Below are 25,848 nucleotides of genomic sequence, written 5' to 3'. Positions count from 1 at the left end.
CTCTGATCCTCCCCCATCTCATGCTCTCTCTCTCTGTCTCATTCTCTCTCTCAAATAAATAAATAAAATCTTTAAAAAAAAAAAAAAGATTTTAAAAAAAAAGAAACTTTTTTTTAAAAAGATTTTATTTATTTATTTGAGAGAAAGAACGAGCTAGAGAGAGATAAAGCGCATGAGTGGGGGGGGGCGGAGGGAGAGGGAGAAGCAGACTCCCCACTGAGCAGGGATCCTGCCATTGGTCTCGATCCCAGGACCCTGTGTTTATGACCTGAGCCAAAGGCGGACACTTATCCAACTAAGCCACTCACGCCCCCTAAAAGAAACTCTAATGTTAGTTATCCCTAAGAGGCACTATAGGAGTGGAGATGCAACCTTTGGTATTGTTCGAATTTTTGACTACGAAAGTTAACTACTTAACAAAATTTTAAGTAGTCAAATTAAGGGTTTCAAACACTTAATTAGGGTAACATATTCTTAGACCACAATAAACTTCTTAAAAAAAATTTTTAAGTAATCTCTACACCCAACATGGGGCTCGAACTGACAACCCCAAGATCAAAAATCACATGCTCTCCTGACTGAGCCAGCCAGCTAGCCAGGTCCTCCTAACCACAATAAACTTTTTAATGTTTTAAACTGCTCAAATAAATACTATATTTAAAGAGTACCAAGAGATTCTTTGAAAACATTTTTATTAATCTTTATTCTCTTATTCTTGTTTTTTTTTTTTTTAAAGATTTTATTTATTTGAGAGAGAGAGAATGAGAGAGAGAGAGAGCACATGAGAGGGGAGAGGGTCAGAGGGAGAAGCAGGCTCCTTGCTGAGCAGGGAGCCCGATGCGGGACTCGATCCAGGGACTCCAGGATCATGACCTGAGCCGAAGGCAGTCGCTTAACCAACTGAGCCACCCAGGCGCCCTATTCTCTTATTCTTAAGAGATTAGGACACTTATTATCACCCTCTCCCAAAGAAGCTAAGAAAATTCTTGAAAAGGGTTACAATAAAGAAACAAGATTTTTTTTTTAAAGATTTATTTAGAGAGAGAACGTGTGAGACACACATGCATGAGTTGGGGGAGGAGGAGAGGAAGAGAAAGAGAATCTCAAGCAGACTCTGCGCTGAGTGCAGAGCCTGATGGGGGGCTTGATCTCACAACCCTGAGATCATGACCTGAGCTGAAATGCTTAACCAACTGAGCCACCCAGGTGCCCCAAAGAATCAGGAATTTAAGATGTATTTAAGTTCTTTTGTATAGAATTATGGCTCTAAAAATCTACCTACCAAATTGAGAGATGCTCCCCACCTCTCACTCCAATGGTTTGTATATATGGTGAGGGAGAAGGTTCATATGAACCAGAAGACAAAGGGAAATCAGTAACTGAATTCCAAGTTCTGACATTATATATAACATTTTTTTTTTTTTTTACAGTTTTCCCAGTACCAGGTCAAATTAAAAAGATTATCTCACACCTATGTTTATTGCAGCATTATTTACAATAGTCAAATTATAAAAGCACCCCAAGTGTCCATCGACAGATAAATGGATAAAGAAGAGGTGGTACATATATACAGAATTACTCGGTCATTAAAAAGAATGAAATCCTACCATTTGCAATAACATGGATGGATCTAGAGGGTATAATGCTAAGCGAAATAAGTCAGAGAAAGACAAATACCATATGATTTCACTCATATATGGAATTTACAAAACAAATGAACAAAGAAAAAAGAGACAAACCAAAAAAACAGACTCTTAAATAGAACAAACCATTGATTACCAGAGGACAGGTATGTGGGGGGATGGGGTAAATAGGTGAAGGGGAGTAAGAGTTCACTAATCATGATGAGCACTGGGTGTTGTATGGAAGTGTTGAATCACTATATTGTATACTTGAAACTAATATAATACTGTGTACGTTATCTATACTTGAATTAAAATAAAAAATAAAAAAATAAGTTAAAAAATGATTACCTTACCTGGTTCAGGGTTGGAGGGTGTAGCCCAGGAAGAGTCATAGTAGCATTTTCACTACACTTCAGATAAAGGAAATACAAATACTGGAGAAATAGCTGGGTAGGAAGAAAAAGGACAATTTATCACCTTGATAGAAAAATGTTCTCTCTATATAAAGCTAACAAAGAGGCTGAAGAATTTTAAGAAGCTACTGAATTTAATTATACATCAAACAAATATGCTAGACATCTGGGGACACAAAAATGAATAAAATGCAGGCTTTGCCATCAATGAGGAGTTCATCTGGTTTGGGAACGGTGGCCGGGGAGCTTATTCTGTTTGTAAATAATAAGTAGAAGAGAAAAAATCCGTCTCTCAGCAATTTTGTTTCTACTTAAAAACAAAAAACACCCAAAACATGTATCTATACATGTATGATGTATGTATTTTAAAAGTAATCTCTACACCCAACATGGGGATCGAACTCACAACCCCGAGATCAAGCATCACATGCTCTACCAACTGAGCCTGCTGGGCACTTGTTTTTAGCTTAGATGGATTACCTGGCCTTTAGCTTAGATGGATTACCTGGCCTTCAGCTTAGATGGATTACCTGGCCTTCAGGCTTGGCACTAGGAACATGCTAAGATCTGCCAACCTAAAGTCACTCGTCTCCTAGGCACAATTTTTCAGCGTGGGGGCTGGGAAAACTCTTATTCACATGAAAGAAACTGAGAACCTTTCAAATGCCCTAAAGCTGGTTAGAGTTAAGCAGTAAAATTTAAACCAGAAATAAGGGGCGCCTGGGTGGCTCAGTCAGTTAAGTGTCTGCCTCGGCTCAGGTCATGATCCTGGTGTCAGAGGATCGAGCCCTGCATCAAGCTCCCCGCATAACAGAAGAGTCTGCTTCTCCCTTTGATCCTCCCCCATCTGGTGCTCTCTCTCTCAAATAAATAAATAAAATCTTAAAAAAAAAAAAAAAAAAAACAGAAGTAAAATTCTATAGATGTCTAAGAACACTTACAGTGACATGTTGTGCCGGGATGTCTTTCAAGTGAGGCAGAAGAAACATTTCGCTATAAGCTGAATGAAGAATTGCATTTCTACTTAGGACTAAAGGAAAACCTTGTTTTAATAAATAAAGGCTTTTCTACTGAAATTATGAGTAACTCCCTTCCCCAATGATATCTCTTCTAAATTTATAGGAAGTTTTACTTTTCTCAAAGAGCTCTATCACTGACCTTTCTCATAAATACTAGAGGTCACTTGGAATATTTCACCCCTATAACTGGTATTTATCCAGAATACTAATTTTTAGAATCGATAAAGTTTCTGCCTTCACAAAGCTTCTTAAATCAGGCTTAAGTAAGTTGTTTGCATATACTCCATTTTCCAGCAGAAACTGAAAAAGATGGAAAAACAGAAAAGCAAGCATTTGAAATGATCTATTTACTCCCTAGGTACTGCGTGGCACTTGACTGTAGGTAAAGAGACAAGGCCAGGGAAACTATTTCAAAGGATACAGCAGAGCTGCTCTCTTTGGTATCACAGGGCACGAAGTGGTCTCCTCTGCTGCGTCCCGAGGCTTTTCATTTAACTCCCGGTCACAGTTATCACAGTTTTCCTCTTCAGGATTGAAGCCATTGTGAAGAATTTCCATTTGCTCTTCCATTTTCTCCTCTTGCACAGAATCACTATAGTCAGAAACTGATTCCATATTGATTTCTGCTTCTTGAAGACTGTCATCACTAATGCTACCATGTTAATTGAAAGTGAGAAATGAATCCTTATCACTGCATGATCTCACTGGAAAAATGTTCATTCTGTAAGCAGTTTCAGAAATCAAGTAATGTAAAAGATTAAAAATGCACTAACGAAAAAGGACCATCAACTTCTAACTTACCTCAAGAAAATTTTTAAGCAAGCACAGGTGACTGACTCAGGAATGTCAGGGAACTGCTGCAGACAGAGCTGTAACATCTGTACATCTGCTTTCTCTAGGGCAACCTCCATCAAGCCAGGGCACAAGCTAAGACAAAACACCGGGACTCATTTTTGTATCTTAAGAAAAATCTCAATCGCAAATAATGTATAAGCTTTTTCAGAGTATGAAAATTAGTAAAAAAACAAGGTCAAAAAAGTTATGCATATCAAGTTTGGCATACAGAAACACTTACCTGTAAGAAAGCACATGTGTTTGGATAAGCTGCATCAAAGAGTTCCGGGGATAAAATGATGGTTCTGCTTTATGTCTTCCCAGAAGTTCTAATACTATGTCCCCAATAACAGTATGAAAGTCAGGTGTCTGCTTAATAGCCAAAAATTTACATAGTTCTACTTCAATGTGTTTTTCTGAATCTTTCTGAAAGGGCAGAAGTAACAGAGTTCAGTCTGGTACATTAATGTCACTCTGAACTTAAAAGTTCCTAGCTCAACGTTTTCTTAAATCATTAACAGTATTCATGCACTGCCATGAAATTGGAGTTGATGCTACAATTCACTACACAAAGACAAACTACAAAACACAACACAAAACAAAACACAATGCCAGGGTTTAGAAATCAAATTCTTTAAGAGGCTAAGTTACAAATATATTCATTGCAAAGGGGAAAGAGAGAGTGATGAGGCCACCACCATTACAGTGACTTCACAAAATACTTAGTAAGAGCCAAATAAGCCAAAGTACTGGAGAGCTCTGACAACCTTAATACACTATACAATTGTTAGCTACAGATATAAAAAATGATCATAAAAATTAGAATGAAAAGTAGATGGGATTTCTTTTAACCACCTGAGTTGATTTTTCATATTTCTAATATTGTACTTACCTTTATAGTTGACAAAAGTTGTTTGGACGCTGGAGGCTGTACACTCACTTCAATTTTTCTTCTCCTTAACTGGAATTAAGTAAATTGGTTAGGATCTCAAAGTGTCCTAAAGAAACTTATGCTCTAATCAAAAACTTCTTAAAATACTTTAATTTTGTTATAGTGAAAAGTGGGTTTATCTCAACTAACTTAAATACCTTTAAGACTTTTAACGTTTCTGTTTCTTAGGCAGAAAATTTCTATACTCAGGAAGGCATCATTACTAATTGCAAACTGTGCATTTTCATGCCTATGTCTTACACAAACACATGCCCATAAAAATTAACTACTAGACAACACATGTCATTTCTGGATAAAAGATGTCAGGTTACTGGGTTCAAGATTCAAATTGCTGTCACTAAGATCAAAACTATAGGGGCGCCTGGGTGGCTCAGTCCGTGGAGCGTCTGCCTTCAGCTCAGGTCATGATCTTAGGGTCCTGGGATTGAGTCCTGCATGAGGCTCCCTGCTCAGCAGGGAGTCTGCTTCTCCCTCTCCCACTACCCCTCCCCCTAGTCGCGTGCATACGTGTGCTCTCTCTCTCTCAAATAAATCTTTTTTAAAAAAAAAGATCAAAGCTATAAGCGTTGTAGAGATGCAAATCATTAAGGTAATTCCACCTTTTTCTTTTCTTTTCTTTTTTTTTTTTTTTGCGTATTTGCATTAACATTTCTATTTCAACTACCAAACTTACGATTCTCTTCGACTGCTCTGAGTTCTGGGATCCAAGTCCATATCCCTGAGATGTTTCCCAGTTTACAAAATGAGGCACAGTCTGAGGGCCTAAGAAAACACAAAGTATACAATTTCTGGAATTTTTTGACCTACTAGATTTAGCCAACCAAAGAACAACAAAAAACCACCACTTGTGCACAATTTAAGAGAGGCTTTAAAGATCACTGAATTCCCCTGAGAACCCCAGATCAGTACGTTACAATACAGTCTAAGGCTATGCGCCCAGCAACACTAAGCCAACAGATGAGACCACTGGTAAACCCAGGAGGGTAAAAGTATTCATGATTTTGTCTGGGGGACTCTCCCATTGCCCCTGAAGTCAGAACACTGGTGTTCAAAACAGTGTAGCTCTTCAGCCTGCAGCAATACCTGCAATGTAGACTGTTCCCAGGGTAGATACCTGGGTCAAGGAAACTTCAAAGAACAGTGTCAAATTTCAACATCAAAAATGGGCTCTGTAAACTGATGGTTTTAGAAATCTACATCAAACTGAAAGTTAATAAAATGGTTTATATTAATAAAAAACAGAAGGTCCTGGGGCGCCTGGCTGGCTCAGTCAGTACAGCATGCAGCTCTTGATCTCAGGGGTCATGAATTCAAGCCCCACAATGGGTACAGAGGTTACTTAAAAAAAAACAAACAAACAAAAAATAAAAACTACAAACAGAAGTTCCTACCTGGATCTTGACTATGCTTGAGTTTCCCAAGAGCACCTGCTAATGAAGATACTTCACACTTATATGGAACCACAGTAAGAAATTTTCCATGTAGCATAAATAAATTTTCCCCATAATACCAGAGCTACAAAAAAATGTTATAAAAAATGTAAGCAATTTTTTTTTTCGCTTCTAAGATCTGAGCTGCATTTATAACAATAACTTACGGTATGAGCAATCTTAATATAACAAAAATGACAAAACAAAGTTAAGCAACTTTCCAGAATAATCTCACATGTACAACTTATTACCTGGGTAGGTTTACACAGCTCTTATTTTTGCCCACATCTGAATAAAGCATAATTTAAAGGACACTCTTTACTCATAAAAATCTGATCAATATATGCATTTAAAATAATTAATTTATTTATTTTTAATTTTTTTTTAAAGATTTTATTGGGGCGCCTGGGTGGCTCAGTCGTTAGGCGTCTGCCTTCGGCTCAGGTAGTGGTCCCTGGGTCCTGCTTCCTGCTCGGCGGGAGGCCTGCTTAGGCCTGCTTCTCCCTCTCCCACTCCCCCTGCTTGTGTTCCCTCGCTCATTGTGTTTCTGTCAAATAAACAAAATCTTTTATTTATTTATTTATTTTAAAGATTTTATTTATTTACTTGACAGAGGGAGACACAGCGAGCGAGGGAACACAAGCAGGGGGAGTGGGAGAAGGAGAAACAGACTCCGGGCTGAGCAGGGAACCCAATGCGGGGCTCGATCCCAGGGCCCTGGGATCACGACCTGAGCCGAAGGCAGACGCTTAACGACTGAGCCACCCAGGCGCCCCTAATTAAATTATTTAAAAGTAACACTGCCACTGTTATACATCTATTAATGGTATAATAATTACTAAGGGGACCGTAACAGGGCACTCTGTTAATGACGTACTAGATGAAAAAAGCAGAATTTAACGTTGTTTCTATCTTATCATTCCAATTTTTAAAATAGTAAAATATAAGACAGATATATGAACAAAAAGCTTAAAGGAACATGGAAATCAAACAAGTTTGTTAGAGTGGCAGAACTGTGAATGGTTAATTTTGTTATTATTTGTTTAAATATAAAATTATATTGTATGCTGTGAAATCCAGTCTCCTTATGCTCTAATCACAATTATTTGTAACATATTATCTTGATTACATTTTATTTATATATGAATATGCATTCACTAAACAACCAATCCTTTCTGAGCACCTCTGACAGACAGACACTGAAGATAAAATGGGTAACAAAATACACAAGGACCCCTGCATCAGAAAGTTTGGTCTGGTTGGCTAAAATTTTAACTCTTCAATAATTCTTATGTAAGGGCCGCCTGAGTAGCTCAGTTAAGTGACCAGCTCTTGATTTTGGCTCAGGTCATGATCTCAGGGTCTTGGGATGGAGCCCCGTGGTGGGCTCTGCGCTCCTCAGGGAGCCTACTTGAGATTCTCTTGCTCCTCTCCCTCTGCCCCTCCCCCTGCTTGTGCCTGCTCTCCCTCTCTGTCTTTCTCAAATAAATAAATCTTTAAAAAATTGTAATTCTTATGTAACTCCACGATAATGTTTACCATATAACCTAAAAGACTAATTTATTAGGAAAAGTAACAGCCCTAGTGTATGGTTCAAAATACAGAAGTAGGGGCTCCTGCCTGGCTTGGTCAATAGAGCAAGTGACTCTTGATCTCGAGGTTGTGAGTTCAAGCCCCACACTGGATGTAGAGAATACTTAAAAAATAAAAAATAAAAATATTTATAAACAAATACAAAAGTAAAAACATCAAACCAAAGAACAGCTATGTTTTATTTACTCATTGTTCTCCCTTGATCTAAAATTGCCTATAACTGAAAAGTGACAAACTTAACAGAAATTGAAACAATAAGCTTGCAGGTAAAAAATAATTCTCAATTTATTTTAATCAAAAACTGCCAAATTATTTAAATCTGAAGTCTCTTCCTTTATACTACATTTATCACGCACAAAAGTAACTAAATTTCAAAATCCCCCAAAACAAAAACTTACTTGACCACTGGTCCCCTGTGGTAGCTCTTTGGAAGTCTGCAGTGTTTGAAACTTTGTGTTCCATATGGAGAGGCATTCTATAAAATAAGACATACAAATTCAGATGTCGTGCCACATATAAATATGTGACGCTGAGGATGGTGGGGAAGAAGTGGGTAGACTAGGGAGAGTCATAGTTAAACACATAAGTCTTGCTTTATGAGGTATAAAATGAGTAATAACGACAGTGATTGCCACAGAAACTCAAGGAAATGAGATCTTACGACAAGAAGTGGACATGTGTGAGGGAAGAGGGCATATGGCATATCTACGTACCTTCCCCTCAATTTTGCTGTGAACCTTACACTGCCCTAAAAGCATAAAGTGTTAATAATAACAATCATAATAAATTAGTAATAAATGTTGATATGGAAAGGGCTCTAGGACCTCAGGTAAGCGAATAAATAAGGTGCACAAGTGTTAATGGTATGCTACCATTCATGTAAAAAGAAGAGGAAAGAAAAATAAGCAGTAGTATTTGCTTGTACACATGTGAAAACACTCTAGAAAGAGACATAGGAAGCTCTAACAGTAGTTACCAGGCTTTGAGGGTTAGAGCAGGAACCAGAAAGAGGGATGATGGTGGGAGAGAGAGAAGCACAGCATGGTAAAGTGACGAAGCACCAGGCCTGAAGATCAGTAAGGTCTATAGCCTAAGTAAAGAGTCCTTCTACTTAGTTATCCAATACCTATCTGCTAATTTGTAAAACAGGAGGGTTATTAGTAACCACCTTCTCTCCTAGTATTGTGGGAAGATTAAATGATACAAACAACAAGATAATATACATAAAAGGCTTCGCCTGTACAGTATAGCTATGCTATAACTAGTAGCTCCTATCTTAATAGTAAGAGAGAGAAACGTAAGAACAAAGTACACAGATGAGGACAGGCAGATTAAGTGTACAGCAGGGAGCCTGGGCTGAATAAATCAAAGGATTCTTGCTCCGAAATTGAGAAAAGAGACTGGAAAAAGTGGATGGGGGTCTAGACTGGGGAGAGCCTGAATACTAGACAAAAAGATTCTGAATTTCATAGCACTGCCTGAAAGACCCCACTCTCGCGCTGGCCAGAACAAATGTGTTCTTTGTGACAGACAACGAGTGTGTGTGTGTGTGTGTGTGTGTGTGCGCGCGCGCGCGCGGACGGGTATTTGGGGGGCAAGGTGAAGTGAAAATGAGAACGATGCTCTGAAGTCAGAGATGAAAAAGCATACTCGCAGTCCCTGAATTTCAAGTTGTCCAAGTCCAGTGGATTTCCTTTCTGCTGAAATGTCACCAGACTATGAATTCGAATCCCTACCACAAGGCTTACCAATGATCAAATGCCTATGGGCTGGCACAGACACTGGCAGTTTTTATTCCCTTAAGACATTAGTCATGAGCAAGGTAGTGATACAAGGAAATGTGTTAAAAAGATGGGACACCTGGCTGGCTCAGTCAGTGGAGCATGTGACTCCTGATCTCAGGGTTGTGAGTTTGAGTGCTGGGTGTAGAGATAAGTAAAAATAAATAAATAAAATAAAATAAAATAAATTTAAAAAATATTAACGAATGTAAGATGAAATCACAGACCTATTCAAGGAGAGTTAGGAAGCTACAAAAATAATTTGAGTATGACACTAGAGAAAATGAGTAAGTGATAATAAATAAAAAAGAAAAAGAAGACTAAAGGGTACACTTTGAAGGAAAAATCCAAAGGACTTCTTAATTGAACAGATTTCAGTCACCCTTGGAAGCTGGTAGCGGTGGTCCTAGGACCGCTAGGTGATCTTTATCCAGGACGGTGAGTGCAACACCATTTCGAGCATTACCAGACACCACAGTCTTGAGCAACAGTGACCTAACCACCCTCTGATTTTTTTCTGGGTCACTTGGATGTATTGGTATCAAGGTTTCATATATACATCCATCAGAGCCTGTTGGAAACAAGTATTATTCATTATCAGTTGAAGGACAGTTCTCTATCTGTTACAGTTAAAGGTACTAGCGTGTTCATAAGTTGTACCAATTTGATACAGGATACACCCAGAAAAATAAACAAATTTAACAATCACATTGCTCTATGCTTTCCCTTAAATTGCACTACAAACCTCAAGTTGAGGGAGGAATATTATTAATAAAACTCTCAGTAAGACATGTCACAACAGCTAAATACTTACAATAACTTAAAATATGAGAGGGACCTGCAGGAAGACAATCTAGTCACTAAAAGGATATACCTCACATTCAAAATTAATTAGCCTTCTGGTCTATACATGACATTTCTCGTTAATGTATCACCCTGAAAACCGTAAGAAATTACTGTTTTGGGCATGTCAATTGAATTTTGGCATGTTATTGTGGTTCTAGCTATGTTACAGGAAGATTTTATGACCCTTTGGTTCAGACTCCCTTATTTCAGTGTTCATTCACTAAGCTAAAAACTTAAATTGTAAACTTTCATTTAACAGTAAGTATATCTGGGGCACCTGGCTGGCTCAGTCGGTAGAGTATGCAACTCTTAATCTCAGGGTTGTGAGTTCAAGCCCCATGCTGGGCATGAAGCCTACTTAAAAAACCAAACTAAACCAAATCAAGCCAAACCTCTAAGTATATCTTACAGATTAAACTATAAGAAAAACAGTCCCTTGGGGCGCCTGGGTGGCTCAGTTGGTTAAGCGGCTTCCTTCGGCTCAGGTCGTGATCCCAGGGTCCTTGGATCAAGCCCTGCATCGGGCTCCCTGCTCGGCGGAGAGCCTGCTTCTCCCTCTACCTCTGTCTGCCGCTCTGCCTACTTGTGCTCTCTATCTCTGTTAAATAAATAAATAAATAAATCTTAAAAAAGAAAAGAAAAGAAAAGAAAACCAGTCCCTCTTAAGCAAAGGCATTAAGTGGATTCCAAAGACCTTCTAGATAAGATAAATGATGGGAACTTTTTCTTAATAGCCATTGCAAACATTTGCACATTAAAAAACTTCACAGATTTTTTAACTGGGGTGGGAGGAAAGGATAACTGGGTGATGGGCATTAAAGAGGGCACCTGATGTAATGAGCACTGTGTGTTATATGCAACTGATGAATCACTAAATTCTACCTCTGAAACTAATAAAAAAAAAAAAGACAATAAAAAGATTTTTAAATTGTGATAATATGGAAATAATGTCCTTGTTTTTTCCTCCCTTAATTCTCTCAAGACAACTCCAAGAGGAGCCATAAAGGGCAGGATGAAGAGGACACCACAAGGCATTTTTCTTTTTCCTAGTCACCTAAGATCAGGGTTATACTTTAGACCATTAGATAGAGATAATCTACAAGGCATCAACAAATCTATAAAATGCTGGCTCGCATAGGCCATTAATGCTTTGTTAGATTCCTTTAACTCACCTGCCTCCACCACTGTTCAAAGAAGGGTACCCTAAATGTTAAGGCTAGAAAAGAGAATTAGAGGAGTCACTCAATACCAACATTAGTTTTATTATTATTTATTTATTTTTAAAGAGTTTATTTGAGAGAGAGCACGCGTGTGCGAGCACAACTAGGCACAGTGGCAGGCAGAGGGAGAGGGAGAAACAGGTTCCCCACTGAGCAGAGAGCCCAACGCGGGGTTCGATTCCAGGACCCCAGGATCATGACCTGAGCCGAAGGCAGATGCTTAACGGAGTAAGCCACCCAGGGGCCCCTTATTTTATGCTTCACTAATTACAGTATCAAAGAACCTGGCCTTATGATGATAAAGATAAAAGATTATTTTTCCCTTTTTTATTGGTATTATATTATTATTTATTGCTTATGATACATCTTTTTTTTTTTTTTTAACAGATTTTATTTATTTGAGAGAGAGAGAGCAAGCACAAGCAGGGGGAGAGGCAGAAGGAGAGAGAAAAGGAGAAGCAGACTCTCCGCTGAGCAGGGAGCCTGATGTGGGGCTCAATCCAGGACCCCAGGATCATGACCTGAGCTGAAGGCAGATGCTTAATGGACTGAGCCACCCAGGCACCCCTTATTTCTGGTTTAAATTTTATTGCTTAACTCTAACCAGATAAATCTTAAGACATAAAAGTTACCTACAGAGAACCACTGACTTAATCATGACCAGATATGGCAAAGTGCAAAAAATGAAGGCACAAATGCTTGTAAGAATGCATGTGAAGGAAAGTGCTACAAGAGAAAACTGCAAAAAACCTAAGACTCTCACTCAGAAAACCCACCATCCTTTATTTACAATCGCTGAAAGTTTAAAGAAAAATACTTACTTAATGACATCAAAGAGATGAATTTCCGATCCACAGATGCACTGAAACTCTGTATAACAGATTTTTCTTCTTGTCCAAGTAAGAGCGTGTATTTGCTTAAGGTACGTGAGTTAAACATTTGTATGTAAGCAAAGTAATTTCCGTGCTGCACATAAAAAGGTTATTTTATTTAAAAATATTCCCATTTCAACCAACTATATTTAAACGTTAAAGCCACTTGTCACTCTCTTCTAATTACTTTAATGAGTGCTTAAAAACCTCTTGTCCAATTAAAGTAAAAATGTTATAAAAAAATATTTCTTCATAACCAGATTTTTTAGTATTTAAAAAAGATACACAATAAAAAAAAATCTTCCGAGAGAAATACTAAAGCCCAATTTTAGTTTAAAAATAATATATGTGAATTTGAAATGTCACAAAATAGGCCAGGAATGAAAGCTATCACTTACTTTTTCAGTAATAAAGATTAAAACAGGATGCCTAAATACCATGAAAATCTTTGTCCACCTAAAAAAATAGGAAGAAAAATTATAAAATGCCAAATCACCAGCTGAGAGAAACCTATCAATCTAAATTTCAGAGAATATTTTCTATTAAATATTTTTTAGAGTCAAAGAGATGTCATGGAACTTAATTCAGGGCTTCAAAATACACATCACACAGAATTAGTAGGCATTTCTCTGTCAAATGAATTTGTGGACTAAATGCAAGTTGCTGAACTTCCCAGAGCTTTGAAGACCACGTGAATTGTAAAGTTCCAAAGGGGTGGGTGTGTGACAGTATGCAGTGTTATTCAACTTATTTGAATAACCCTCCCCTTTTTCAGTCACTTTTGGGACTAGTGCTCTGAGGAACAAATTAGGATCTCACCCGCCTTCTTTAAGTGACAGAGGGATATGAGGTACAGGGAGGGTAAAGGGCTTGTAACCAAGGCTACATAGCCAGATTCTGGCAAAGTGGCCATCAGAACTCAGGTCATATACCTGTATCCCTTTTTCCTAAAGATTTCCTCCAAACACAGTTGCTCACACATTAGAGGCATTCAACAGGGCAGTCCAAGATACACCTGGTTGTTGTCCACATTATTCACTAAGTACAAGCCTTCCCTCTGACTTTTAGAAATTGAGCTTGCATCAAGTGGGCCAGGAGAGGAGAGGCAGCAAGTTAACTAAACAGGAAACATGATAAAATAATGGGGTTTGGAGAAATGTGAAATCATGAAAATTTGAGTCATTTTCCCAGTTTTATTCCAGAATCTGGGAAAAGCAGGGTGCTCAAAACACTATCATGATGTCACTAACAACAAACTGTACTTGTCCTCAGGGGTAAGGGTTCTGACCTTGGCAGTCAAGGCAATATAACAGAAACAGAGGTTTTGGTCTCATGGCATTACCCACTTCATCTTCAAATAACTTGCTATCCAGTCTTCTGTCATCAAAACAGGACTCATATAACCCTACAGTTTCCCCAATGACCTATTATTCTAGAGGTTTTTGGAGGATGCTAATTTGGTCAATGGCATATAAATGGTTTTTAATTAAGCTTTTATTAGGTTTATAACCAAAATACTTTTGAACAAGGGAAAGAATGTTACAAAAAACATGCACAGTACATTTTTATTACGGAAAAAATTCACTTACAAGTATTGGAACTTACTTAATCACTTCTTCATCAGAGATAACAGTTTCAATTTTCTGCTGGGGCTCTGCAAGCAAGGCCTCTAAACCACGAACAGCACCTTCCTTGAAGAGTACTAAGGGTTCTGTCCCTTGTATTGAATGTATCCTATATATCTCAGCTGGCAACTAGAAGAACATAAGAATACAATGTTTTTAAAACATTCTAAAACAGTTGCTATCTAAGAGAATACGGACATTTATAGAAAGCTTATTTTTTAAGAACTGATTTGTTTTCATTTTGATTCAGCTTTATATGGTTCCAAAGTCAAATGTACAACATAGGGCGCCTGGGTGGCTCAGTTGGTTAAGCAACTGCCTTCGGCTCAGGTCATGATCCTGGAGTCCCGGGATCGAGTCCCGCATCGGGCTCCCTGCTCGGCAGGGAATCTGCTTCTCCCTCTGATCCTCCTCCCTCTCATGCTCTCTGTTTCTCATTCTCTCTCTTGCAAATAAATAAAATCTTAAAAAAAAAAAAAAATGTACAACATAAAATATACACAGAAGCCTTTTGCTCCTATTCTGCCTACCCTATCCCCTGCTCTCCCCTTAAGTCATCACTTTTTAAAGATTTCATTTATTTATTTTTAGAAGATTTTATTTATTTATTTAGAGAGAGCATGGGTGAGCAGGGGGAGGGGCAGAGGGAGAGAGAATCTCAAGCAGGCTCCGTACTGAGTGCACAGCCCAATGTGGGACTTGTTCCCATGACCCTGAGATCATGACATGAGCCTAAATCAAGAGTCAGACACTTAACTGACTGAGCCACCCTTAAAGTCATCATTTTTATGCATTTTTGGTTTATCCTTCCATTGGGAGTGCTGGAGGTTAGGTACAAGCTGGATCTCCAAACCCTGAAGGTGGGAGCAGTAGAAACGAAGGCAGTACTGCAGTTTCAAGCAGTCCTGGTGCTAGGTAAGGACTGGTGCCGTCATTACAACTACAGCCTGTAAGCCCAAGAAAAGAAGTTAACCCCACTGTAAAATTAAGGATCGTGTCACTGCAAGGTAAACAAAAAGATGAGGGCCAGCAGACAGCACAGTTAGCTAGACAGAAGTTTCAAGGGTCCAAGGGATAACTGCCATTATATCTCAATCAGTTCTATTATGCGCCACTTCTAAAATTTGCTAATTATATTTAGTTAGACATTCAGAACTGGAAGGGACTTTCAAGGTTACCCTAGTTTGAGACCCTCATTTTATAAGTAAGAAAAGTTAATTAACACTCTTTAGGTCAGGGGTGCCTGGGTGGCTCAGTCTGTTAAGCTTATGACTCTTGATTTTGGCTAGGGTCATGATCTCAGAATTATGAGATCGAGTCCCTCGCCTGGCTCTGTGCTCTGAGGGGAGTCTGCTTGAGATTCTCTCTCTCCCTCTCCCGGGCACCCCCCCCTCCACCACTTGTGCGTGCTCTCTCTCTCAAATAAATAAATCGTTAAAAACACACACACACTTTAGGTCATCAGTAGAAAAGGCACAGTTACTCAAGGTTCTTTCTTACTGCATTCTGTGCACTCTAAAAATATATAATGGGGCGCCTGGGTGGCTCAGACGGTTAAGCGTCTGCCTTCGGCTCAGGTCATGATCCCAGGGTCCTGGGATCGAGTCCCGCATCGGGCTCTCTGCTCCTTGGGAGCCTGCTTCTCCCTCTGCTTCTCTCTCTCTCTCTTCTCTCTCATGAATAAATAAATAAAATCTAAAAAAAAAAAATATATATATATAATGTATAAAATTGGCAGGGTCTGTTCTACCTATTTTAAGAAAGGGCACAGTGAAGTTCTCACATGGGACACACCATAAACATCTAAACTCATGGAAAAAAACTGCAAACATATCATTCAGGAATTATTTAAATCCTTAATCTCCTGTAATAATAAAGTTTCTATTTTCTAATATATTAACTCATGAACTAAGATGTGTTCCAAGATACAAATGAAAAGCTGATATAACTTTTATGGTCACTTTCACAGATGTATTTAAGATAAGCAAAATACTACATTACAAATTATTCCATCTCACCAATAAGCTAACAGACACATTAGAAAATCCAAAGACTAATGTGTGAGCCTCGGTGGCTCAGTGGGTTAAGCGTCTGCCTTTGGCTCAGGTCATGATCCTGGGGTCCTCGGACTGAGCCCCACATCAGACTCCCTGCTCAGCCGGGAGCCTGCTTCTCCCTCTCCGCGCTTATGCTCTCTCTCTCAAATAAATAAAAATCTTTAAAAAAAAGAGAAGAGGGGTGCCTCGGTGGCGCAGTCGTTGAGCGTCTGCCTTCGGCTCACGTCATGATCCCAGGGTCCTGGGATCGAGCCCCGCATCGGGCTCCCTGCTCCGCGGGAAGCCTGCTTCTCCCTCTACCACTCCCCCTGCTTGTGTTCCCTCTCTCGCTGTGTCTCTCTCTGTCAAATAAATAAATAAAATCTTCAAAAAAAAAAAAAAAAAAGAGAAGAAAAATCCAAAGACTTACTGTAGCTTTAAATACTTTATCCAGGTTTACATCTTCATTACTCCATATTCTCAAAACCTTAAATCAACACACACAGGTTAAAAAAGCATTCCAATTTCTACTTATATCTAACACAAATAGTTAATAAATCAACATTTGATTTCTGTTGTATATGTTATTATATAAAAAGTTTTAAAACTCACCTTATTATCATGTACAACAATATACTCTCCAGTTTGAAAGTTGCACACAGCTGGACATGTTATAATTTGACCTTGTTTCACTGACCAGCTTCCCAAGGGTTTCTGATCAGAAACCTAGTAAAATCAAGATAACATAAAATATTCAAAAAGTCAATTTCAGACATTACAAGCAATTAAATTTACAATCAAGACAAAGAAAGAATTAAAATAATAACATTTAGGGGCGGCTGGGTGGCTCAGTCGTTAGGTATCTGCCTTCTGCTCAGGTCATGATCCGGGGTTCTGGGATCGAGCCCCGAATTGGGCTCCCTGCTTGGCGGGAGCCTGCTTCTCCCTCTCCCTCTGCCCCTGCTTGTGTTCCCTCTCTCGCTGTGTCTCTCTCTGTCAAATAAATTCTTTAAAAAAAAATAACATTTAATAAATTTCCTAAATTAAAAAAGTAAGTAGTCACAAAAAGACAAACACTATACGATTCCACTTAAGACAGAAAGTAGAATGGTGGTTGTCAGGGGCTGGGGAAATGGGCAGTTATTGCTTAATGGTACAGGGTTTCAGTTTTGCAAGATGAAAAGAGTTTGGGAGATGGATGGTGGTGATGGCTCCACAACGTAAACATACTTAATACCCTGTACGGTACACTTAAAAAACAGTTAACATAGTAAATTGTACGTTGTATGTATTTTACTACAATTAGAAATATAAAAAACTTGGGGTGCCTGCGTGGCTCAACTGATTAAGTGTCTGTCTTTGGCTGGGGTGATGATCTCGGGGTCCTGGGATGAGCCCCCCATCGGGCTCCCTGCTCAGCAGGAGTCTGCTTCTCCCTCTCTCTCTCAAATAAATACATCTTTAAAAAATATGTAAAAAACTTTTAAAAATTAATTAAAATGAAAATATAACTGGACGCCTGGGTGGCTCAGTTGGTTAAGTGACTGCCTTCAGCTCAGGTCATGGTCCTGGGGTCCTGGGATGGAGTCCCACATCAGGCTCCCCCTGCTCTGCCGGGAGCCTGCTTCTCCCTGTCCCTCTGCCTGCCACTCCCCCTGCCTGTGCTCTCTCTGTCAAATAAATAAAATCTAAAAAAAAAAAAAGAAAAAGAAAAAAGAAAATATAACTAAGTTACTAAAAAAAAAAGTAAATTAGCAACACTTTTCAGTAAATAGTACACTTAAAAGAATGGGATTCCACTGTGCTTTGGAACGGGGGCATGGGAAATTGAGTAGGTATAGCTGGGATCATGCCAATTCCAGTCACTGTATTTTCATGCAGGAATTGCAAAACTTTTAAGTCCACTTAACAGTGGAGGTAAAAGCCAACAGTGTCATCAGAAAGACTCAAGACCAGCAAACACTATAGGGAATGTTGGCAACCTGTTCCAAAACTTCAAAGTAGGTAGCTAGCTTCTTAAAGACACGGGAAACTATGTTCAGCAGTCCAGATAAAAATAATTACTTTCTATGAGACCACTAAAAGCAAAACTGTTAAGGAGTGGTGAGTCAACAGTTTGGATAAAAAGGGGGCGGGACCTATAGAGCCTGCCCAAGACTCAACTCCAGGATTTACAGCGTGTAGTTCGTTGGCAATAGACACTCACTCGGAATCAAGATTCCCATCAAGCTACTAAGAAATCAAATAAAACAATCTGCAAACCTTTTTTCCCCAAAGAGGGGGGAAAAAGTGTATGGGCACAAAGTTAAACCACTGTTCCCACGCTGCCGGTCATTCTCTCCCGCCCAATCTCTGTTCAACCCTTCTGCGGACAGCTGGGGTAACAGAAACCCCGGGAGGGGATCTTAAGGCCATCTCCGGGAGATGCGAAGCGCAAGCACAGGTTTTCCTTTCCTTTCTGAGTCTAGCCCACGTGCACTCAGACGTTCTGCCGTCGGCAAGTCGGAAATATGCCCCTCTCTCAAGAAGAACAACCGACTCCTATTCTAGACCTCATTCAGCGCCCGGGAGAGGCCAATAAGCCGCTCGACGATCTTTCTGAAGCTGTGAGAAACCTGCAGCTCTGGCTCCGTGCTCAGAAAGGGGCGAGACCTCAGCGGGGGCTCTCCGATCATATCACCCTCACCTTATAGAGGATGACGGTCCTGCCGCCATCCGTCACTAGAAACTGGTCTGTTTTGTCGCTCTGCTCCACGCCTAGGAGTCCGTTAGGCCCGGCACCCAAGGGTACCGCAGACAACGTGAAACCCTCTTCCAAGGCTGCCATTTTGGGCAAACCTAGAGATTGCAGCGCATCCCTCCCGACAGGCTTTGCGCTTTCTCTCGCGAGAACTAGAAACCCGACTGGCCAGACACTCGTCAAATAAGAAACCTGTTTGCCGAGCCGGCGACCTCTGGCGAGTGCGGCTGTTGTGCCTGGCTGTGGGCGCCGCCGGGTGGGCGGAGCCGGGACGTTGCTTGTAGACTCCGCCTCCCAGCCACGCCCCTCAGAGTCCCGGATGTACTTCTCCGGAGAAAGGGTGGCGGGCTGGGCATCTCTTTTACCTGTTGTGTACGGCAGCGGCAGCTGCGGCGCACTTTTCCGCTAAGGATTTGAGAGGCTGAAGGGTGGGCGTGGCAACTAGGCAAACAAAAGTAAGCTCCTTTTTCGTTTGTTTTTTTGTTTTGTTTTGTTACTTTAAGTGAACTCTTTGGAAATTCTTTTTTTTTTTTTTTAAAGATTTTATTTATTTATTTGAGACAGAATGAGAGGGAGGAGGGTCAGAGGGAGAAGCAGACTCCCTGCCGAGCAGGGAGCCCGATGCGGGACTCGATCCTGGGACTCCAGGATCATGACCTGAGCCGAAGGCAGTCGCTTAACCGACTGAGCCACCCACGCGCCCCTCTTTGGAAATTCTTACCGCGGCCTCAAGAAAACAGTGTGCTAAAGAAAATAAATGTACCTCCTTAGATAAACTCTTGATAAAGTGCTGTACCTAAGTGAAATGCCTAATCCCCCTGTTTCTCAGAAGCTTCCCTAGACGTCTAGGATCCGTGGCCTTTCGGACCTCCCATCTGTCTCAGTCTCCTTTTGTTCTCTGAGCCTAAGGACAAAGCGATCTCCGGCTAATGAGAACTTGCCAGGTGGAAGCTGAAGTCGAAGGGTCGGTCCCCTCAGGCAATTTTTAGCAAGACATCATTTCTGGGAGAGAGTTCTAATGTAAACGGGGTTGATTTAACTAGTAATGTAAAAAATCAAAAAAGATAAGTAGTTCATGTTCTTAGGGAGAAACCATCTAAATAAGCGATTACTAAACAATACTGTACTGTGTTGACGTCACATGGCAAAATTTAAAGTAATCATCTACACAGATCGGATCCCCTTGTGCGCGGCAGTTCTTCATGGCTACAACACTACAATACTGGAAAAAAGAGAATATTTAGCTATTGAAAAGAAATCAAGGGTGCCTGGGTGGCTCAGATGGTTAAGCGTCTGCCTTCGGCTCAGGTCATGATCCCAGCGTCCTGGGATCGAGTCCCGCATCGGGCTCCCTGCTCCTTGGGAGCCTGCTTCTCCCTCTGCCTCTCTCTCTCTCTGTCTCTCATGAATAAATAAACAAAACCTTAAAAAAAAAAAAGAAAAGAAATCAAATACCATAAATTCTTTTTTTTTTTTTTTTTTTTTAAGTAGGCTCCACACCCAGCGTGAAGGCCAACACTGGGGTTGCACTCACAACCCTGAGATCAAGACCTGGGCTGAAGAGTCAGACACTTAACTGACTAATTCACCCAGGTGTCCCAAATACTATACATTCTTCATCGGGCTAACAGACCTTTTATTTTTTAAAGTTGCCAAAGAATTTGACTATGAATTTATGGCCCCTTTGTTGGTTAGAAAAGAAAACTGTAATGTTCAGTCCATCTTGGCCTTTGTGAGACCTTCCTTTTCCTCCCAGGACAATTAATCAGCCTCTCTACTGAAAATTGTTTGGTACATACTGCCCGAGGTTTGATCCCAGGCTAGACATTTCCTCCTCCTCCAGGAAGTCTTCCCCAACTCTCTGGGACTGGATTAAATGATTCAGTGCACCAATGTTATTGTAACATGTGTTATCCAGTACTGGGATGGCCTAGTTACTCATATGTCTGTCCCATTGTGTTTTATTTCTTTGAAGGAACTCTGGATTTATCACTAGTATCTGGCATAATGCCTGTCCCATAAATATTTGTGGGACCAATGGATAAACAGTGAAAGCTTATTCATAATTTTGAATTTGTGCTTTCCCTTTCCTTCAGCTTAAAGACTTTATTTATTCTTTTTTTTTTTTTAAAGATTTTATTTATTTATTTGACAGAGAGAGAGACACAGCGAGAGAGGGAACACAAGCAGGGGGAGTGGGAGAGGGAGAAGCAGGCCTCCCACCGAGCAGGGAGCCCGATGAGGGGCTCGATCCCAGGACCCTGAGATCATGACCTGAGCCGAAGGCAGGCGCTTAACGACTGAGCCACCCAGGCGCCCCTATTTATTCTTATTTTTTAATGATTTTTTTTTTTTTATTTGAGAGAGAGCACAAGTGGGGGAAAGGGGTAGAGGGAGAGGGAGAAGCAGACCCCTCACTGAGCAGGGAGCCCCACGTGAGGCTCGATCCTAGGACCCCGAGATCATGACCTGAACCAAAGGCAGATGCTCAACCAGCTGAGCCACCCAGGCACCCCTAATTTTTTTTTTTAATTTTTATTTATTTATTTTAGAGAGAGATCGAGAGCACAAGCAGGGGGAGTGGCAGTGGGAGAGGCATACTCCTCACTGAGCAGGGAATCTGCTTAAGATTCTCTCTCTTCCTCTTCCTCTACCCAGCCCCCCTAAAATAAATAAATAAACCTTGAAAGAAAGAAAGGAAGGAAGGAAGGAGGGAAGGAAGAAAGAAAGAAAAAAAGAAGAAAGGAAGGAAGGAAGGAAGGAAGAAAGAGAAAGAAAGAGGGGCGAGAAAGAAAGAAAGAAAGAGGGGCGCCTGTGTGGCTCAGTTGGTGAAGCGTCTGCCTTCGGCTCAGGTCATGATCCCAGGGTCCTGGGATCGAGTCCCGTGTCGGGCTCCCTGCTCGGCAGGGAGCCTACTTCTCCCTCTGCCTGCCGCTCCCTCTGCTTGTGCTCTTTCTCTCTCTCTCTCTCTGACAAATAAATAAATAAAATCTTAAAAAAAAAAAGAAAGAAAGAAAAGTAAGTGGATTCTCACATCTGCTTTGCATTGAATCCATTGTGGTATCACATGTCCTGTAGCGCCTGTACGGCTCCAGAGTGCACCAAAAAGGGAAAATAACGTCTAATCTGTTTGTCTTCCTGGAATCTCTAAAAGGGTTTCAAGACTCCCAGAGTTTGAGAGCTACTATCCTATAGAAAACAAGGTTACCTGTCTTGAAGGTCAAAACTCCATGGCTCAGAAAAGAGGATGGAGCAACTTTTCCCTAGTTCTAAAATCTGGATTAAGTGTAAAGCCCTTGAGAGAGTCAAAGTAGGAAGAAAAAGTAGGAGGGCTTCCACCTCAGAAGTGAAGTCTGAGCCCCCAACCCTCCTTATGCCCAGGAGACCTTAGGACCTGGAAAAGAATAGCTGCACTAAGAATGTAATTGAAATTCTTATAGATAATAAGAAGTGGAATGTCTTCTGTTATTTTTAGTCCTAGAAAAGATTATGGGACTAGAGATAGATTTTACCTTATTTTATGTTTTTAAAAGATTTTATTTATTTATTTATTTATTTGACAGAAAAAGAGAGCACAAGTAGGCAGAGGGGCAGGCAGAGGGAGAGGGAGAAGCAGGCTTCTGAGCAAGGAGCCTGAGGCAGGTCTCGATCCCAGGATCCTGGGATCATGACCTGAGCTGAAGGCAGATGCATAACCAACTGAGCCACCCAGGTGCCCCTAGAGATAGATTTTAAATTTTCTTTCTGTTCTTTCCTTTGATAGGTGTTATGGGCTGAACCGTCCCCCAACCCCAACCAAATTAGTATGTTGAAGACCTAGTCTCCAGTTCCTTAGAATGTGACTGTATTTGGAGAGAGGTCATTAAGGTAAAATTAGGTCATTAGGGTGGGCCCTGATCCAATATGACTGGTTTTATTATAAGAAGAGGAGATTTAAAAGAAGGAGGAGGGGTAGGGGGAGGTGGAGGAGGAGAAGAAGAAGAGATTAGGACACAGACCCACAAAGAATAGATCATGTGAAGACATGGGAAGAAGATGGTCATCTAGGGCGCTGGGTGGCTCAGTTGGTTAAGTGACTGCCTTTGGCTCAGGTCATGATCCCAGGGTCCTGGGATCGAGTCCCACATCAGGCTCCCCTTGCTCTGAGGGGAGCCTGCTTCTCCCTCTGCCTCTGCCTGCCACTCCCCCTGCTTGTGCTCTCTCTCTCTGTCAAATAAATAAATAAAATCTTAAAAACAAAACAAAAGGGGCACCTGGGTGGCTCAGTTGGTTAAGCGACTGCCTTCGGCTCAGGTCATGATCCTGGAGTCCCGGGATCGAGTCCCGCATCGGGCTCCCTGCTCAGCGGGGAGTCTGCTTCTCCCTCTGACCCTCCCCCCTCTTGTGCTCTCTCTCTCTCTCTCAAATAAATAAATAAAATCTTTAAAAAAAAAAATTGTCATCTATAAGCCAAGGAGAGAGGCCAGAAGAAACCAACCCTGATGACACCTTGATCTCAGATTTCTAGGCTCCTTTGTGAGAAGATACATTTCTGTTGTTGAAATCACCCACTTTGTAGTACTTTGTTATGGCAGCCCTGGTAAATGAATACAATAGGTTACACGTTCACAGAATTAAAGGGTATACAGTGTAAAAACTCTCCCATCCCTATCTCCAGCTACCTTGTTCTCCTTCCAAGAGATGATCAATGTTAACAACTCTTATGTGCCATTTCAGATAGATTTTCTACATATACAAGTCATATATGTGCACGTTTTCTCCTCCCACTTTTACACAAATGAAGGCATAGTGTTTCCAGTGTTCTGCCCTTTGCTTTTTTCACCTAAGTAATATGTCTTGTAGCTCACTCCCTATCAGTACACAAAGAACTTTCTCATTCTTTTTTACTCTTCCATAACTGGTAATAGACTTTTTTTACAGTTTTGGGATTTCATGAAATATGCAGCCATCTATAAAATAGATACTGATAACATTCTATTTCTTAGGTTGGGTGGTAGGCTCAGGAATATGTGTTTTATTAAACACATGTTATGCTTCATAACAAATTATTATAAGTGGCAAGGAGGAAAAAAAAAAGCTCAGAAGAGGGAAATGAAAAGGGAGGGAGGAAACAGATGATATGTGTGTGTATGTGAAATTTTAGTAAGGATGGGACCATAGAAAGCCTTCCTGAGAGGATGTCTTATAAGTAAATGATGTGAGGGAGGAGAGGGAGCTAATTATGGAGTTAGCTGAGACAAGAGTATTTTCAGTAGCAAGTGCAAATGTCCTGTGGCACAAGCAGGGAGTTTCATTAGAAAGCTATTGTAGTTACTGTAGTTATCCAGGTGACTAATGATGAGGATACCATCATTAGAGAAGCCTTCCTGTCTACTTTGTCCAAAACAAGTTTTGTCCATTATTCTCTTAACAACTTGTTTCCTTTTTACCATGGTTTATACATTTTTAAAAATTTGGTTGCTCAGTCAACTAGGCTCACCAACTACATTATAAACTTCTTGAGGGTAGGGGGTTCCTGTCTGTCATATTCACCTATGCATCCCGATTTCCTAGCACTTAGTAGGCACTCAGTAAAAATGTGCCATTTGAGTGAATGAATCAATCATTTTATATCTTTGTATTCCTAGCAGCAGCAATTGTGTTTGATCCATATAAAGAGTTCCATACAGGGATGCCTGACTGGCTCAGTCAGTAGAGCATGTGACTTTTGTCTCAGGGGTCATGAGTTCGAGCCCCACGTTGGGCGTAGAGTTTACTTTAAAGGGGCGCCTGGGTGGCTCAGTCAGCTAAGCACCCAACTCTTGACTTTGGCTCAGGTCATGATCTCAGGGTCCTCAGCAGGGAGTCTGCTTCTCTCCCTCTCCCTCTGCCTCTTCTCTGGTTCTCTCTCTCTCTCTCTCTAAAGTAAGTAAGTAGACCTTTGGAAAAAATTTTTAAATAAAAAATTTTAAAAAAGAGTTTGGGGTGCCTGGGTGGCTCAGTTGGTTAAGTGTCTGACTCTTGATTTTGGCTCAGGTCGTGATCTCAGGGTCGTGAGGTTGAGCCCCATGTCTGGCTTCGTGCTGAGCATGAAGCCTGCTTAAGGTTCTCTCTCTCCCTCTGTTCCTCTCCTGGCTCTCAAAAAAATAAATAAATAAATAAATAAAAATTTTAAAATGTAAAAAGTTGTTTAGGGGCTCCTGGGTGGCTCAGTCAGTTAAGTGTCCGACTCTTGATCTCAGCTCAGGTATTGATCTCAGCGTTGTGAGTTTAAGCCCCATGTTGAGCTCCATGCTGGGCATGGAGCCTACTTAAAAAAAAAAAAAAAAAGTTTAATATATGTTTGTTGAGTAGATAACGCCTACATGCCAAGCCATTGTAATAAATGGGATGTGGGCCTAATCCATTAGGATAAAGAAAATAAGACTTACTGGTTGAGAATGCTGAAACTACACTTGCATGTTCATCTGTAAATGTGAGTCTAAGTTTGGTAAACTATTAAAGGAGATTGCAGTCCTTTCTGGAAGGACACCAGCTGTAACAGGGGAACTAGGAGTCTTCAGCAACCTGGCTTAAGATAAGAGCGGGTCAAAGTGTTCCACTTCCAAGATGCATCAATCAAGGTCAATGAGCAAGAACAGAGCCTGGATATCCATCAACAGTTAGAGACACGTGAGGGCCAGTCTTCAAAGGCAGCTGTGACCCTGTACATTTTACTGTGAGCTGGGGATGTTCCATCTGAATTGTTTGTCATGTTGATGCTGCTTGGCTGCCTAGCTGTGAAGACTGGGAAGATATCGCCTCTCACATTCAATTCCTAGAATAGAATTAGGTGATAAATATACAATGAACAAGTCTAATTATATATCGGGTAGGAAGGAAT

General features: G+C 40.6%; 1 protein-coding gene and 1 long non-coding RNA gene across 2 annotated transcripts in view; both read right to left on the bottom strand.

Annotated features, from left to right (window-relative positions):
• Nucleotides 1-25,848, bottom strand: part of LOC145717306 (uncharacterized) — a 65,765-nt gene that overhangs the window by 19,742 nt on the left and 20,175 nt on the right. The window lies entirely within an intron of this gene.
• On the bottom strand, nt 1,951-19,122 carry NOL11 (nucleolar protein 11). Its single transcript, XM_081804658.1, has 16 exons — nt 18,933-19,122; nt 16,859-16,972; nt 16,677-16,733; nt 14,191-14,339; nt 12,984-13,041; nt 12,535-12,679; nt 10,030-10,218; nt 8,265-8,341; nt 6,235-6,358; nt 5,517-5,605; nt 4,784-4,852; nt 4,133-4,317; nt 3,859-3,984; nt 3,479-3,709; nt 2,980-3,058; nt 1,951-2,071 (listed from the first exon to the last, which is right to left on the bottom strand). The coding sequence occupies exons 1-16, from the start codon at nt 19,071-19,073 to the stop codon at nt 1,970-1,972; spliced, it is 1,935 nt and encodes a 644-aa protein (XP_081660784.1). The 5' UTR covers nt 19,074-19,122; the 3' UTR covers nt 1,951-1,969.

This window comes from Leptonychotes weddellii, chromosome 15 (assembly GCF_054177405.1).
Source record: "Leptonychotes weddellii isolate Sample4059 chromosome 15, ASM5417740v2, whole genome shotgun sequence".
NCBI lineage: Eukaryota > Metazoa > Chordata > Mammalia > Carnivora > Phocidae > Leptonychotes > Leptonychotes weddellii.
The sequence above is the reverse complement of the archived record's forward strand: the minus strand, read 5'-3'. Positions and strand labels throughout refer to the sequence as shown.

What these genes read in the sequence shown, in the direction of transcription:
- NOL11 (XM_081804658.1), bottom strand. Translation starts at nt 19,073, where the DNA reads ATGGCAGCCTTGGAAGAGGGTTTCACGTTGTCTGCGGTACCCTTGGGT. An exon ending in ACACATGTGCTTTCTTACAG is followed by an intron (nt 3,985 to 4,132) that starts GTAAGTGTTTCT and finishes GTTTTGTCTTAG; the next exon opens with CTTGTGCCCTGGCTTGATGG. An exon ending in TCCCGGCACAACATGTCACT is followed by an intron (nt 2,072 to 2,979) that starts GTAAGTGTTCTT and finishes CTTCCTACCCAG; the next exon opens with CTATTTCTCCAGTATTTGTA.